Source organism: Octopus bimaculoides, chromosome 25 (genome assembly GCF_001194135.2).
Source record: "Octopus bimaculoides isolate UCB-OBI-ISO-001 chromosome 25, ASM119413v2, whole genome shotgun sequence".
In the NCBI taxonomy this organism is placed as follows: Eukaryota; Metazoa; Mollusca; class Cephalopoda; order Octopoda; family Octopodidae; genus Octopus; species Octopus bimaculoides.
In genome coordinates, this window is record NC_069005.1 from 14,659,636 (window position 1) to 14,675,788 (window position 16,153).

The window sequence follows — 16,153 nt, forward strand, 5'->3', positions numbered from 1 at the left end:
TATGTAATATATAATATAATTATCCATAGAAGATAAACGTGATGATGTTGATGATCATCATCATCCCCATTTAATGTCCATTTTCCATGTTGGCATGGGTTGGATGGTTTGACCAGAGCTGTATCAGGTTCCAGTCTGATTTGGTTTGCTTTCGACAAGACACCAGATATCTTGGTCATTTGTCATCTCCTCCATAAAGCTTAGCATCTAGAGATCAGCCTTCAGTACTTTGTCCCATGTCTTCCTGGGTCTCCCTCTTCCATGTGTTCCATCTACTTTAAGCAATTGGCACTTCTTTTTTCAGCCATCTACATCTATTCTCATCACACAATCAAACCAGTGCACTCTTCTCTCTTGCATACTGCATCTAATTCCTCTTCTACTTATCTTTTCTCTCAATACACTAGCACTCTGTTGCACATGTACACTTACTTTGCACATCAAGCAGAGCATAATAGCTTCATTTCTCTCTAGCCTTTGCATGTCCTCTGCATTCAGGATTCATGTCTCACTACTATGTTGTATTGCTGTTTGTATACATGCATCATACAAACTACCTTTCACTCAGAGAGAGAAACCTTTGGTTGCCAACAGAGGTAAAAGCTCTCTGAATTTTCTCCATCTTATTCTACCAATTACACTTTCCATACATTTCCCTCCACTACTAATTAGAACCCCTAGGTAGCAGAAATTATCCACTACCTCCAAAGAGCCCCCAGGGCATTTGAGAGAATCAATTTCCTGAATATCTGTAGCTTTTATGGCTCCTGTGCATCTTCCACAGACACTCACTACTTTTTCTGATAGCCTTCCTATTATTCCACCACACCTCTTGTGTGTCCATAGCCTGCACTGGGTACACCATAATGGAGTTCCTGCCTACACCTTTCCTACATATCAAGCAGGACCTGATATGGGTAATGTCCTGTGTGTTTTCTTGCTTACTGAAAACTTAGTCTTTGCTAAGTTAACCTTAAGGCCCTTCAATTCCAGGTTTTGCTTCCACATCTGGAATTTTTTTGTAGTTCTGTTGCAGAATTTGCTACGAGAGCAAGATCATGAACATATAGTATCCCCCAGGGGCAGCCAGTCTTGAATTCCTCTCTTATGGCTTGCATGACAATGTGGAAAAGGAAAGGACTGAGAACCAAGCTCTGACAGACGCCTACCTGTACACCAAATTATCATTGTACTCATGATTAATGCTCACCTTACTGACAGCCTCTGTACTTGGTATGTATTGCTTTCACAAGCCACTTGTCTACCCCTAGCTTCCTCAGAGCCCACTATATCACACAGTGAAGTACTCTATCAAAGGTTTTTTCCAGAACAACAAAAGTCAAGTATAACAGCTTATTCTTAGCTAAATGCTTTTCTTGAAGTTGTCTGACTATGAAAATAGCATTTGTAGTGATTCTCCTCAGGACAAAGTCTAACTGCATTTCATCCAATTTAATTCTGTTCTTAATTAACTGGCTTATAACTATCTCCATAACTTTTATTACTTGATCCAGCAATTTGATGCCTCTATAACTACTTTTATCTAGCCAGAGCATGCAGTCCATCACACATGCCAATTGCCAAAGCAGAGTGTGGGGCAGTGGAGCTTTATTCTCCTCCTTGCCCAAAACTGTTAACCCTGCTCACTCCATCAGTGAATGTGATATGAACTAATTTTAATGTGAGAAAATGCCCTTCTACCAACAGACCAAGCTTTGGGCTTCATACCCCTCTCAGCTGGACTTGATGTTCCCCTATTAGCAATACCCTGGCAGCAGGCCTGCCATGATGACCATTATTGATTACAAGAGAGGTCTGAGAAAATAATAGAACCCACTTTGAGAACACTTCATACAATTATTTACAATTCCTCACAGGAAGCAGATGTGGCAAGTATGGCCAGAATCAATCATAGTAATTTTGTTACTTTGCTCAGAGCTTGATTTAGTTCATGCTCCTGTATTATGTCTGCAACTTCTTGGATGTTTGACCCTTGCTTTGCAAAATCTGTAGCGTAAACTGATTTCAGCTTACATTTCAATCCAAAGATGAAAATGCTTCCATCAAAATTGATCTTAATGTGAACACTCTTCTTTTTCAACCCGTTTGCAGATCAGACTACCAGTTAAAACATCATTTCAGGTGTCCTTGAAACTCACACTTCTCTAGTTAAACTGTATAGCTCTAGAAATCAACCTGAGCTCTCATGGCATTCAAAGAGAAAACAGTTCAGCTCTCACCAAGCAAATCAAGGACAAAGCTTCAGCAGTCTTGCATCTTGAAGATAACTAATCACAGTTAATTTGATCCCTCTATCCTAGTCTCTCTACCAGTGAGGATTTGATCATTTATGTATGTATTCATGTTCAGCTTTCCCTTAAATAAATCTAATGTTAAATATTCAAGAGTTTTGCTTCTGTTTATAATATACGCAGCCAGCCTAATTTCACACCAAGATTAATACAACAATTACACATACTGTGACAATATCAACTAATTGTCTTTTGAGGTTCTCAACCTCACAAATACACTATAAAATATCAAGCAAACTATTTTGAAGAATCAAAAACAGAATCTCTGAGCCACTCAATATGGTTTCAAAAATCACAAAAAAATTTAAACTGCAAATCGAGGATTGCAATGAATCCTCTTGCCTGTGCTAATTCTGTAGCACTTCAATCATCTGGATTGAATATGGTTGAAAATATCCCAGAAAACACAGTAATTTTGTTGGACAAAATGGATACTTGTTGAGATGAATAATTCCAACATGTCTCGGGTAACTTTGGAAATCACATTTCAATGATTTCATCCAGTTGGGCTATTCAAGCTGTTAACTTTGAGAAAAAGTTGAAATTCTTTTTCAAGTTTGGAAGAAAATTTGACATTCATGATGAATTTTTGGCCTTTTGTCAGCAATCCAGCTTTTCTGTCCTTACTGACATTGTATCCCAAAAACCTTTCTCGGGGCTTTTCTTTCTCATCAACAAATTGCAAAACATGATAATTGAGATTTCATTCAAATGTATGTAGTTTCATCAAACATAACAGCAACAAATACTGGGGTTTTTTTAATCATTGCGCCTTTATTTCACCTTCATTTGTAGCAGCTATACAATTAAATGATCTTAATTTGAATAGCACTTGAAAATGTACAGTGAGCATTTTTTTTCACAAAATCTAAATGTGATCTTAAACAATCATTGTATTCTACTACTGCTTCACATATAGCCAGAAAATTACTTTTACTGTTTGATTGTTCTGTTTCATCATGTTCTTCCAATGGTAATTCTTGACAGGCCAAAATTTCAATGCAATGAATTAATCTTTTCAATACATCATATATCAATATATCTCAACTGATCTTGTATGGATTTGAATCAGAAGCTGCTTTTCAGTGATCACTCACTGTACCAATTTGTTGTTGGCCAGAAGTTTTCAGAGCAATTATGGAATTCAGATGGTTCTAAGCTTTTTGTGTTTTTTTTAAGCTGTAATCAAATTGTGCAAATCTCAGTAGCCAGTGTTCAGAACAGGACATCCCATCAGTCACTCATACTGTTCATAGTATTTAGATTCAAAATAACAAAAACATTCCTTGCTGCTCACTCTGGTTTAGATTTTCATTTCAAGCTTTGGCTTCTCTTTTCTGAGAATGGTAATATTCTTCTCAGCTGTGTAACTTCTTGTTGCAAAGGTCAGGAAAGTAAAGAGGAAACTGAGTTAATCGACTCTTTTGCCATCCTGGGGGCGAATGAAAGCAGGACAAATATTACTGGGTTGTTATCTTTTTAAATGATTTGAAGCTTTATTCTAACAAAATATTTAGGTGTTAGTTTACTTTTTTTAACATAAACCTTTTTTTAAATTTTAAAACATTGCCATGGATAAACAGATGGAAACTTTACTTTCTAATCATAAAAGGATAAACTTTCTCAGCTGCTTCTTTCTACTCCAAGTGTGAAGTAGTCAAGAAGAAAACTCTGGGGTCATATGACTGAATTTGGGTCTTAAGAAGGGATCAAGAATACTCTCTATGGGTTAAATCTTTTTAAAAAGCAGGTGTGGCTGTGTGGTAAAAAGTTTGCTTCCCAAGTACATGTTTTCAGCTTCAGTCCCATTGCATGGCACCTTGGGCAAGTGTCTTTTATAGCCTCAGACCAACCAAAACCTTGTGAGTGAATTTGATTGACAGAAACTGAAATAAGCCTGTCATACATATATCTGTGTGTGTGTGTGGTCTTTGTGTCTGTGTTTGTCCCCAACCACTGCTTGACAATTGGTCTTGGTGAGTTTACATTCCGGTAACTTATCAGTTTGGCATGAGAGATCATTAGAATAAGTACATGGCTTGAAAAAAAAAGTACTGAGATCAATTCATTCAACTAAAAAATTTTCGAGGCAGTACCCCCAGCATGGCCGCAATCTAATGACTGAAACAAGAAAAAAAAATATATATACGCTTCAGTACTGATTAATGGTATGAAATAAACCAGAATCAGCAATAAAACAAACTCGCAAATTGACTAAACACCCATTGCTCATCTAAATCTGTCCAACTATGACAAAAGCTTTGTTCTTTGAAAAGGCAAGTCTTTGATCTCTGCCACACACAGCAGTAAAAACATTAGTGTTTCAGGATAAAATATGCCTGACAGTGTGTCTGCTGGCTTCACATGGCTGGAAGGCAAGCAGTAAAAGATCTGCTTTTCTTTGCCTTTCTCCCTCTTGACCACTCACTCATTTGTTTTGTCTCTCTTATTGATATTCCAAAGAGAATAATAGAATATGAAGAAACTAACACCACTCCTCTTACTGTGACTGAAAGCAAGCAGTAAAAAATCTGCTTTCCTTTGTTTTTTTCTCTCTTGACCACTTGTTTGTTTGTTTCTCATTTTTGATGATTTCTCTTCAAGAAGGAACACAATTAATTCACTGCTTTCCGTCTTTTCTCATTAAGCAAACAGGAGCTTTCTCTACTTACACCTGTTAAGCAATATTGATTGTTTACAATTTATACTAAGAAAATAAAGGAATGGGAAATACAAAACAAAATCATGAATACAATGAGGATAGTGAAAATTATTAATGTTTAACTTTATATTACACAAAAATTATTTATCCTGAAAAAATAGTAAGGTATGCATTGTGTACATAGACTCTTCACCCCTGACATATATGAGGGTGTGCTGAAAAGTTCTTGGCTTTGGAAAAAGAAAATACAGGAAAATCAGTTAACTATGATTTTAGTCAACATATTCTCATCTCAGATAGATTCACACACTTATTGCAGTGGTCCTTCAGTTTTTCTAAGCCCTGTACAAGAACTTGGAAGGTTGGGCCTCTAACCAGGCCTTTCATAATACCCTTAAAGCCCAGAACTTTGCAGTACCACCTCATATATATATATATATAGAGAGAGAGAGAGAGACATACAAGGTGCATTCCAGAAGTTTTGAAACTTTTTCAGGGAGACATTCATTAATTTCAAAGAACTACAAAACTCTTCTATTTCTAAGTTGGATCCTCTGATATCAATGCACTTGTTGTACTCCAGCCACTTTGTGAAGGCCCCATGGAAGCCTTCCAAAGTGAAGATGTCCATGTCCCTTGTCACAGCCTCCTTCATCTAAACAACTGCCCCTGAAGTTCTCTTTGGCAACAAGCAAAAGTCACAGGGACTTGTGTGTGTGTGTGTGTGTGAATTGTATCTCTTTGTCTTGACATAGCATGTTAATTGTAATCAAGTGCCACTATCATGTGGTAGTGTCCTTTGTTTCCAATATTCCACGAAAACATCTGGCCAAGGGGGATATTAAGTTACTTTGCAACAGGGAGAACATCCAGCTGTAGAAAATCTGCCTCAATAAATTGCATCAAACCCATGCAAGCATTGAAAAGTGGAAGTTAAAATGATGATGATGAGGAGGAGGAGGATGTACTCCTAGATTTTAGAAAGATATGTGCATTCACCAGTAGCTTTTGACTTAACTGTTAGAGGCAAGCAATGATAGCAGACTAAAGCTAGCTGTGAACTCTAGTGCCCACCTTAAATGTTTTTGGGGTTTTTTTTTATAGTCTTCCATGGTTTTTTACAGAAGGTGGAAAGTTTGGAGAAAAGTTTTTAACAACAGCTGGGATATTGTTGGTGCCAACTGGGAGGGCATATTGCCTTAATTGGATGGCTTGCCCTATGAACCTTGCATCTACATACTTATGCCTGACTTGTTTACTCAGGTTTCCACAGATGTCTACTGCATCTGACAGCAGATCAAAAGAAATCCCAGTTTTATGAGCCAAGGAGTGATTGCATTGTTGTGTAAGTGATTTTAAAAAAGGGGAAAATTATACTGAGTGGCAAAATTTTAATTTTATGTTTTTGTCTTTGGTCAGTAAGTGTTATTTTCTATCTAGAAATCAAAAGGAAATCACTACTATTCCTTTCAGACTTTGTTTTTCTGACCTGGACATTAATGTTTTGAAACTGACCTATTTTCCATTACATCTCAGACAGTTTCAGTAGAAATATCATTATAGCAAATATTCTGCTCAATACCACAGATTTGCTTGTCAGTTGCTTGATCTTAATCACTTGAGCATGGCCCTTAGTGGCTGACAATATGTGCATCTCTGATGATGAGCATGAGTAGTTGGGGAGCATCATAGCCATGTATTAAAAGGGATTGTTTGAGGTTTGAATAAATATCATAACAAAAGCAAAGATTAAAGGAAATACTAGCCATTTTTCATACTTTCTAAGAGGTAAGCAAACAGGAAATAACAGTTGCTATGCAAGGACAAAATTTGTGTTACGCAGGGTTATCAATAACTTCTCACCTCTAACTGTGTTGAATGAAGAGTTTAACATTTCAGATAAGCTGTTAGAAAAGAAGTGGGTGCTTGTTGGCAGTGTGGTCAGGAAAGTGCAGACTGTGATCCAAAGCAAACTCTACTTCATGGAGTACATTAAAGAAGGGCCAAATGACAAACCTGGCTTCAGTGCAGCTCTGACCAATTTAGACCAATAAAGGGTTATTTGATAGATTTGACCATTGCTACTTGGCAGTTATCCTCAGTACAGTCATTTTAGTCTTGTTTTCAAAAGTTGGATTACTTAAAATGTACAGCAGCATCTGTTTGATGATCAGATGAAAGGCCCTCTATTGGAGTCCTTTCAAATCACACATTCAGTTCATCATGTGTGTCTTCTCTCACCTCTTTTGTATGTATTGATTCTTGACCCACTACTGCAGAAAGTAGAGGTGTTAAGGGTCATCCTATTCAAATTGGAATACAGGAGAGTCATGCCAGCATATGCAGATGATGTCATCATAATGATATTGGATACCATAAAGTTTTTTTGTTGGCACCATGCTAAAGGAATAAGAGGCAATTACAGGAGCATAAAATTAACTAGGACATGTTGACAGATGTGCAGCTTTGCACCTGGGGAGGCAACTTCATGCTGCTAGCTAGCAACGTCGGATTCTGGACTGAAGGGCTGGTTTGGTCTGAACCTCTAGGTAGTTAGGAATGAGTGTAGTAGCCAGTCTCACCCAAAAATGATCTATACAGAAGCTGGCCCTGAAAGATCAAGGTGAAGTGACAAAACACATATATTGTCTCTGTCATATACTACTATATGACCATCATGTCTTGCACCAGATTGGAGGGTTTATTTTTTGGTTCTTGTGGAAAAGATGTATTTTACTAGTCAGAGGGTCTGTCTGCTGCCAAAACCTTCTGTGTGGATGGCTCGGTATACTATGGCTGATCATAAGTAAATCTGTTCTAAGGCTGTGACATTTGCAGAGATTCCTCAACAGTGAGTGGTTGACAATTGTTAGACACATTTTCCCACAGCTTGTCTTTTTGATAGTGAGGACACGAGGCCCAGTGGTTAGGGTGTTGCACTTGTGATTGCAAGATAATAGTTTCGATTTGCAGACAAGTGGTGCATTGTGCTCTTGAGCAATGCACTTCATTTCATGTTGCTTCAGTCCACTCAGCTGTAAATGAGTTACCCTGCAATAGACTGACATCCCTTCAGTGGGTGTGTTGTAATTTTGGTCACTTATATACCATGGAAACTGAGTAACAAACCCTAGGAATCCTTGTACACAAGACAGTAATATTCAGGTATTGATGATGATGATGACCACAACATCTGAAGTTGTTGAGAAAAATTTCTTGGGCAAGATGCTGATTAAGTCTAGAACCTCATTGTTGTGAAGTGAACTTAAATATTTGACCATATATTATCATTCGTTTGCTTGTTTCAGTCTTTGGAATGCGGTCATACTGCAGCCCCGCCTCAAAGAGGTTTCAATCATTCAAATCCACCCCAGAACTTTTTTCTGTGGATCTCTTTTAGAATAATATACCACAGTGTCTATTGGACTCTTTTTCACTGAACTGAAAAGTTGCAGGGACATAAATGAAATAACACCAGCTGTCAAGCAATGACAAATATACAATCACAAAGACATACATTTACACGAATGTGTATGTGTAAGTATGTATGTGTATCTCTCTCTCTCTCTCTCTCTCTCTATATATATATATATATATATATATATATATATATATATATATATATATATATATATATATATATATATACACACACACACACATGATGAGCCTCCAGATTCTGTCTCTCAAATTCACTCACAAGGTACTGTCCAGCCTGGAACTATATTAAAAGACACTTTCTTGATGTGCTCTACAATGGAACTGGACCCAAAACACATGGATTTGTTTGACTTTATCTCATGGTCTGTTTAATACCAAAATACAGTTCCTATGTGCCTTTAGTGGAGTTTACGTTGTTATCAAGCATTTGAGCCAAATCACTGATTTGAGGATTAATTCTTTCCTCCCCACCTTCCCATCAGTCTTTGACACTTTGAAAAAAAAAAAAACTGAGGGCCTTGGGTGCTGCTCTTTCTTGACTTAGCAGTAAATAGATAAAACTGAGAGGCACAGGTATGGCTGTGTGGTTAAGAAGGTTCAGTCCCACTGCATGGTACCTTGGGCAGATGTCTTCTCCTAGAGCTTCATGCTGATATAAGCCTAATGAATGGATTTGGTAGACAGAAACTGAATGAAGCCCACTGTGTTTGTGTGTGTGTGTGTGTATGCATGCATGTATGTGAGTGAGTCTTTGTATTTCCCCCCCACCACTGTTTGACAACTGGGGTTGGTTTATTCAACTAAACTCTCCAAGGCAGTGCACCAGCATGGCCATGGTCCAATGACTGAAACAACTATAAAAGTTCTCTTGAAAGTTTTGTATAGTAAAAATAAAAGTTATGAAAACAGTTTTTTACAAAGAAGGAATATTAAATGTTTCAAACCCATGTCACTTCAAATATTGAACCTCAGATTTGTCCCAAGCAAGCAACAATAGCAAATGATCCATTTTTTCCTTACGTTCTATCATCTCACATATTTAATGTATTACTTTACTTTTGGATTTCTTATTCTTTTTGTTTATCTGACATATTCTCATTGGCGGTCTGTAATGTTGAGCTTGCAACTTCTATTTTGCAGAGGACTTGGTGAAAAAGAAATGGAATGTCCTGAAGTCTGCATACAACCGAGAACTGAAGAGACTGATTGAATTATCTAAAATTAGCTCAGATGTCTATGCCCCACAATGGTGGCTTTTCCAGAATTTGGACCGGTTCCTCAGACCACATGCCCTCTCACGGAAGGTACAAACTATTTTGCGTTCTTCTTTTAGCTGTGTTTTAGAGAAAGTTATCATTGGGATTTTACCCCAAGTTGGTCTTGATTGAGCAGGCTTCTGGTTAACCCTTTAGCATTTAAATTGACCATATCCAGTCCAAATATTTTACCTGTTTTGTGTACCCTACAATGTCATTCTCAAAATAAACATTCACATCAGCAAAATCTTGAGGTTACAAGATGATGCATGGTTACTTCAAAATAATGTTGTTAAACAAGCATTACATTTGACAAAGTAATCTGAATGTTAAAGAGTAAATGGCATTCCAGTTGCGATCATTCTATCAGATTGGTTTCTAGGCATACTGTATCGCCACCACACCCTTCTCCAACAGCAAGCATTCCCTTCATCATCATCATCATTTTAACATACCTTTTTCTGTGGTTGCCTGAAAAAACATTTGGCGTTTACTGAGGATAGAGTTTCTGTGGTTAGATGCCCATTCCCATTGCCAGCCCTCACCTGTTTCCCTATGGTCATTTAGCCTTTGCAGAACATTGGAAATAAATGAGTGTCACTGTCATACAAGCAATGTCCTTTGTTTCCAGTCTTCCATGAAAAACATGTCTGGTCAGGGGGAAATATTACCTTCCTTACTCAGAAATAGGTGAAGCTTCACAACAAAAAGGACATCCAACCATAGCAAAACAATCCACCTCAACAAATTCTGTCTGATCCATGCAAGCATGGAAAAGTGGATAGTAAAATACAATGACGATGGTGAACAGTATAGGTACAGGCTTTTAGCAAAAAAAAGGTTGGGAAAACACTGCACCAGAATGAATTCCAGTTACCTTTCACACAGGAAGAATTTGAACTTACTTCAGCACAATCATTCAAATGCCCCATAATGAAATAACAAAACAGCTATAAGATGGGACTGAAACTGAATTGCTCATCAGGACGTTACTGTTTTCAATGAAGAGCTAACTTAAACACAATAACTAGGATGTAAATATTGAGTTTAAAAGCTCCTTTGATGGAAACCAAGGGGACTCTTAACCCAATATTTTACATGCTATTATTTATAGTTTTGTCTACTTCAAGTTCCACTGTAAAAAAATAGCATACTTCAATTCTCCCAAAATTAAAAAATTCTTATAATGTTACAAGATTGATGTTTGTATCCACTAAGACACCAGCACTTGTATAATTAATGATTGCATCTTTATTTGTTCAAAGCAGAAACACCACCCTCCAATTTATTTCATGCCTCTTGGTGTTTCTATATTTGTATGATGTATAAAGGTTGGCTGAAAAGTTCATAGTCTGAGCAACATACTCCTATGGAATGTGGCCAAATGACATTTATTTTTCAACATAGTTCCCCTTGCAGTTCACACACTTCTTTCATTGGTGTTGCAGCGCTTGGATCCCATTGGTGAACAAGCTTTCATCATGTTGGTCGAAAAAGTCATCGAAAGCAGATATGATGTCATCATCACTGCAATACTGGTTCCCAGTCTGTTTTTTCATGTTGGGAAACATGATAGATCAAGCCAAATCAAGAGAACAGGGAGGGTGATCAACCAATTCAAAGCTACAGTCATGCACTGCATTGAAATCAAGACTTGTGTGCTGGAGCATTGTCCTGATGAAACAAGAACCTTTTTGACAGTTTTCCTAGGCATTTGGTTTCAATTGCTTTTGTAACTGCCTCAGCAAGTTGTCATAGTACCCTCCATTAATGGTGTAGCACCTTTTGAAGATAGTTGATAAACAAAATGCATTTTGCATCCCCAGAGATTGAGGACATTAACTTCCCTGCAGATGAAACAACCTTGGTTTTCTGTGGAGCAGGTGTGCTTCCATTGCATGGATTGTCTCTTTGTCTCTGGCTGAAAGTGATGAAGCCAACACTCATCCTGGGTTAGGGAACATTCAAGGAAACCAGCTGGATCTGCCTCAAACAATATCAGATTTTTCTGTGATATGAACAGCCTAATGCGCTTTTGATTGGGTGTCAGAAGACGTGGCACCCATCAAGCAGAAGCCTTTGTCATGTCAAGTTCATTGTGCAGATTGTTCTCATTTCTCACATGGGATATGCTAATAGCATTGGATATTTGATTTATAATCAGTCACCTCTCATCCATCAAAATGTGATGAACATGATCAATGTTTTCTTCAGTAGTAGCAGTTGTAGGAGATCCAGATCTTGGGTCATCTTCAAGACTCTCCATTCACCTCCTAAATTCAGTCACCCACTTTTGCACTGTTGATAAAGCTGGAGTGTCATCCCCTAATGTAGCAACCATGTGAGCATGATTGTTATTGGAGGCTAAACCCTTTTTCTGCAGGTATTTGATAACACTACAATGCCAAAATTTGTCCATTTTCAAGAGAAGTTGCTACTAGTTAATCCTGATATCTTCTTTGAACAGTCAAATGTCAGTTTACAAGGAAAGAAACAATGCTGTTATTAATAAAAAGAGTTAAAATTAATGCATGCAAGATTTCACAGCACTAGAATCACTCCTTCATAATCAGCCTATGAACTTTTCAGTCCACTCTTGTATGTATATAGTTGTGTCTCCTTGACTTGAAATCAAGTCATAGCTTTAAAACTGTCGATGAACTTTTCAGTCACCCTTGTAAATACTATTATATGATTTTGATACTTCTTACTAATATCTTGCCTTTTTTTTTTTTTTTTTCGATAGCGTGCTGTGGAGTCTCATAGCATTGAAGATGGGTCACCTGGTCCATCCTTTGAAAGAATTGAAGACAGCTATGATGGCTCTATGGAATGTGGGGAAGCAAAAGAAAGGTTCATGAGAACTGAAAGTGCTAGAAATAGCTGTATGAAGTCTGAAGACATGCAGACAATCTGCATCGAAGCAGAAGACTCGAATACCTCCAGTAATAAACCCAACGAACCTCACAACATCTATATTGAACCAGAGGTGATACAAAATATTTATATGGAACCTGAAAACATCCAAACTCTTCTGACCGAACCTCAGGAGTTAAGGAATCGAAGTATAAAACAAGAAAGCCAAACAAATGGATGGCGAGATTATAGTTTGACAAGAAACGACTGTTTAGCATCTGGTGGGGAGCGTTTTAGTTTAAGCGAAGAGGTATCAAACAGTTTGGAAAATCGTATGAAAAAAACTGCATTCAATCATTGCACTCTTATGGTAGATCAGTTCCGAAACAGAACAGACAGTAGAACAGTTCGGTTGAATGAGAGGAGGGATGCTGAAGATCTTTATTGTGCTATGATGGCTACAGAACTAAAATCTATTTCCAATGAAGATTTAAAAGATGAAGCTAAATTTGAAATGATGAGGATTTTGAAAGACTTCAAAAAGAAAGACAGACAGTTGAAACAGAATGCACTGCCAGCACCAGATCACATATGAACATATAATGTAAACATATAAGACAGAGAAATATTAAATTTTGATAAAATATTCTGAAAAGATCTTCATTTCCATCCTCGTTCAATTTTACATATTATTAAAGGTCAGTTTCATCCAAGCATTTTTTATATATTTTACAATTGAAGACAGGCTTCATCTGTAAACGAGAGGCATGTGTTATGAGGTATGAAACCTTAAACCAATGTCCCACCACCTTTCCAGTTCCCACAACTCCTTTTTCTATTTTTTATGTCTCATTAATTTCTAAGATTCTTTCCTCCAAATTATTTTGAATTGTGTGATTTAACAGGATTTTAGATAATTACATACCCATGCAGATATGGAAAAGTGGGCATTAAAATGATGATGATGATGATATGGAGCCCTTATCTGTTTTGAAAATGGTAGTAAAAGTACAGTGGTTTAGGTAAAAGGAGTTGGAAGATATTTGGAGAGCTGTTAACCCTGTGATGCGTGCAGAGCAAATGATGTGTGTGAAGGTAGTTCAAGGCCACCAGTAATAGATAATGAAATGCAGGTATTTAATGTGAAAGATCTCATGAGAGTGGAATGAAACAAAGTAAGGTCTAATGGCTGTGCATGTGCTGTGTTTATTTGCATGTTTAGGTAGGGCTGCATATGAACTGCAAGATTAGCTGAGTGTTATATGCATCTGATGGCCAAATGTTTTCCTTTTTTTTTTAATTAATTGTTGGCTGCCTCAGGAAAAGGCAGTGCCCATGATCTTTGCAGGCCCTTTAAGACCGGTGAACCTGATGTCATTAATGTTCCATTTCCTGTTGCTGGAAAAACATAGTCAAGATAAGGTTCCAGAAGGCTAGTGTTCTGGTGAGAAAGGATTGGGAACAGTGGTTACTGTGGTGGGCCTGGGGTTTGGATGCTAACAAGGCTGGTGGCAAGTGATAGAAAGGCAAGTAGATCAGGACTAGATACAAGACTAACCCTCTCTGAGGAACAGAAGCCATTATAATAGTGATAGAAAATACAAATAGATGACAGCAGACGTGTGGGCCAGAGGGAGGCTGGAGTATGTGTGTTAGTTATTTAATGTCAATCAGTTGAGTGGCCCTTCACTGGATGTGGTCCAGAATGTGTGTGTGTGTGATTAGCAATAAGCATCGTTCCAGAAATGAGATCAGTGCTCAATTACAAGTGATAGAATATACAGAGATAGAGGACAACAGACCTGTGGGCTGGAGGGAGGCTGGAGCATGATTGTTAGTGATTTAATGCCAATCAGTTGAGTGACCCTTTCCTGGAAGTGTTCCAGGTGTAGATCAGTGCGCTATTGCAAGTCTCACTTGAGCTTTGTAAAGTAGGGACATGTAATGTGAATGAACAATATCTGTTTGGTTTAAAAAATGTTAGGTACATGTGGCAGAAGAAGGTTGTGAAGAAAATAGGTGAGTTAAAAAAATTTGGGGATGATGGAACAATTATTTTGACTCTTTAGCATTGAAACTGGCCATATCAGGCCCATATATTCTACCTGTTTTATGTTCAAACTGGCCAGATTCAGCCTCTAACATCTACCCTACAATGTCATTGTAAAAATTTAACAGCCACCTCATTGAAATCTCAAAACTGAGACAATGCATGATTAATTCAAAACAATGTGAATAAATAAGCATTACATTTAATAGAATAATCTGGAAGCTAAAGGGTTAAATACTTGATAACCTTCCTACTGACAACCACTCAGGTGCTAAGTACTCAGGAATAGAACCAATTGTTTTGTAAATCAGGCAAAAATGAAACAAGTATGTTGTCCCATGGACACACCAGCTATAGTTGTAATGGTTTGAACTTACAACCATGCAATCTCATGCGTGTCACCTTAACACAGTCATTGTCTTTCAGCCTATATACAACTACTTAACAGTTTCTGGAAAAATTCACTGTTATGTAATCTTTTATATGATTCTATTTAGGAAATTTGGTTTTGCATCTGATAATTTATGTTCACAGATAAACCATTTAATCTTATTGCAAGAAAACATTCTCAAAAGAAAAAATGCAAAGAGCAGCTAGGCATACGGAAATCTGCCTCAAAAGGTTTCATCTGATTCAAGCAGACATGGAACATTAAATGTTAAAATGATGACAATGAGTCAGTAAATCACATTTTGAATAAGATATTCAAAATTTCTGGGTGTATATATAAAACATATATTAAACACTTTTTTCTATAATTAAACACTGATCCAGCATGTTTGGTTTTTATAAGGATTGTGATGTGTTTTATGCTTTGTATAATACATAATTAATATGTGTGTGTGTGTGTATCTTTCACCAATGTACACTGATGAAGGATATAAACATTCCAATAAAAGAAAATTAAAAATAAAACTAGAACTTTACACAAGAACTTCAAGATAATTTGATCTCTTATATCAAGTTTAAAAAACTTGTTTACCACTCTAGCATCTGCTACTAACAATACTACTGATTACCAATTTCAATATACACTCATTGAATAACTAACTCTAAAAGAAACTAATTGCAAATTACTAATCTTAGCAAAATTATAAAAACTCATAAAAACATTATAAGTATACTATTAATGTTATGATTTATAATATTATAACCTTCTGCTAGTTATATAGGCTATTGGTTCAAGCATAATGTAGATCAATGTATAGAAGACTGGACACATTGAAGTTTTAGTTTGAAATGAAAAAAACACAAGATGAGATTAACAGTATAGGAAATTCAAATTTTGACAACTCATCTCAAAATTGAAGCTTAATTCAAAGTGTGATTTCATTTTGTTTAATGTGAAATCCCTGATACTTGATACTTTAATATAATACAGTATAATATATATATATATATATATATATATACACACACACATATATACACACACACACATATATATATATACATATATATATTTATATACATACATGCAAAATTATATATGTACATATATATATATATACGTACATACACATATATACATATACACACACACACACACACACACACACACACACATATATATATA

At 36.7% G+C, this 16,153-nt stretch overlaps 1 protein-coding gene and 1 long non-coding RNA gene across 2 annotated transcripts in view; both read left to right on the forward strand.

Annotated features, from left to right (window-relative positions):
• Positions 1–2,405, forward strand: part of LOC128250755 (uncharacterized) — a 6,006-nt gene extending 3,601 nt beyond the window's left edge. The window contains exon 2 of the long non-coding RNA XR_008266740.1: positions 2,113–2,405. This is a non-coding gene — a long non-coding RNA (uncharacterized LOC128250755). The remainder of the gene's footprint in view (positions 1–2,112) is intronic.
• LOC106881884 (uncharacterized) overlaps positions 1–13,240 on the forward strand; it is an 18,124-nt gene extending 4,884 nt beyond the window's left edge. Inside the window, exons 2-3 of the mRNA XM_014932406.2 lie at positions 9,556–9,719; positions 12,418–13,240. Of these exons, the coding sequence (XP_014787892.1) occupies positions 9,556–9,719; positions 12,418–13,122 (869 nt within the window). The 3' untranslated portion in view covers positions 13,123–13,240. The remainder of the gene's footprint in view (positions 1–9,555; positions 9,720–12,417) is intronic.
• The last annotated feature ends 2,913 nt before the right edge of the window (positions 13,241–16,153 follow it).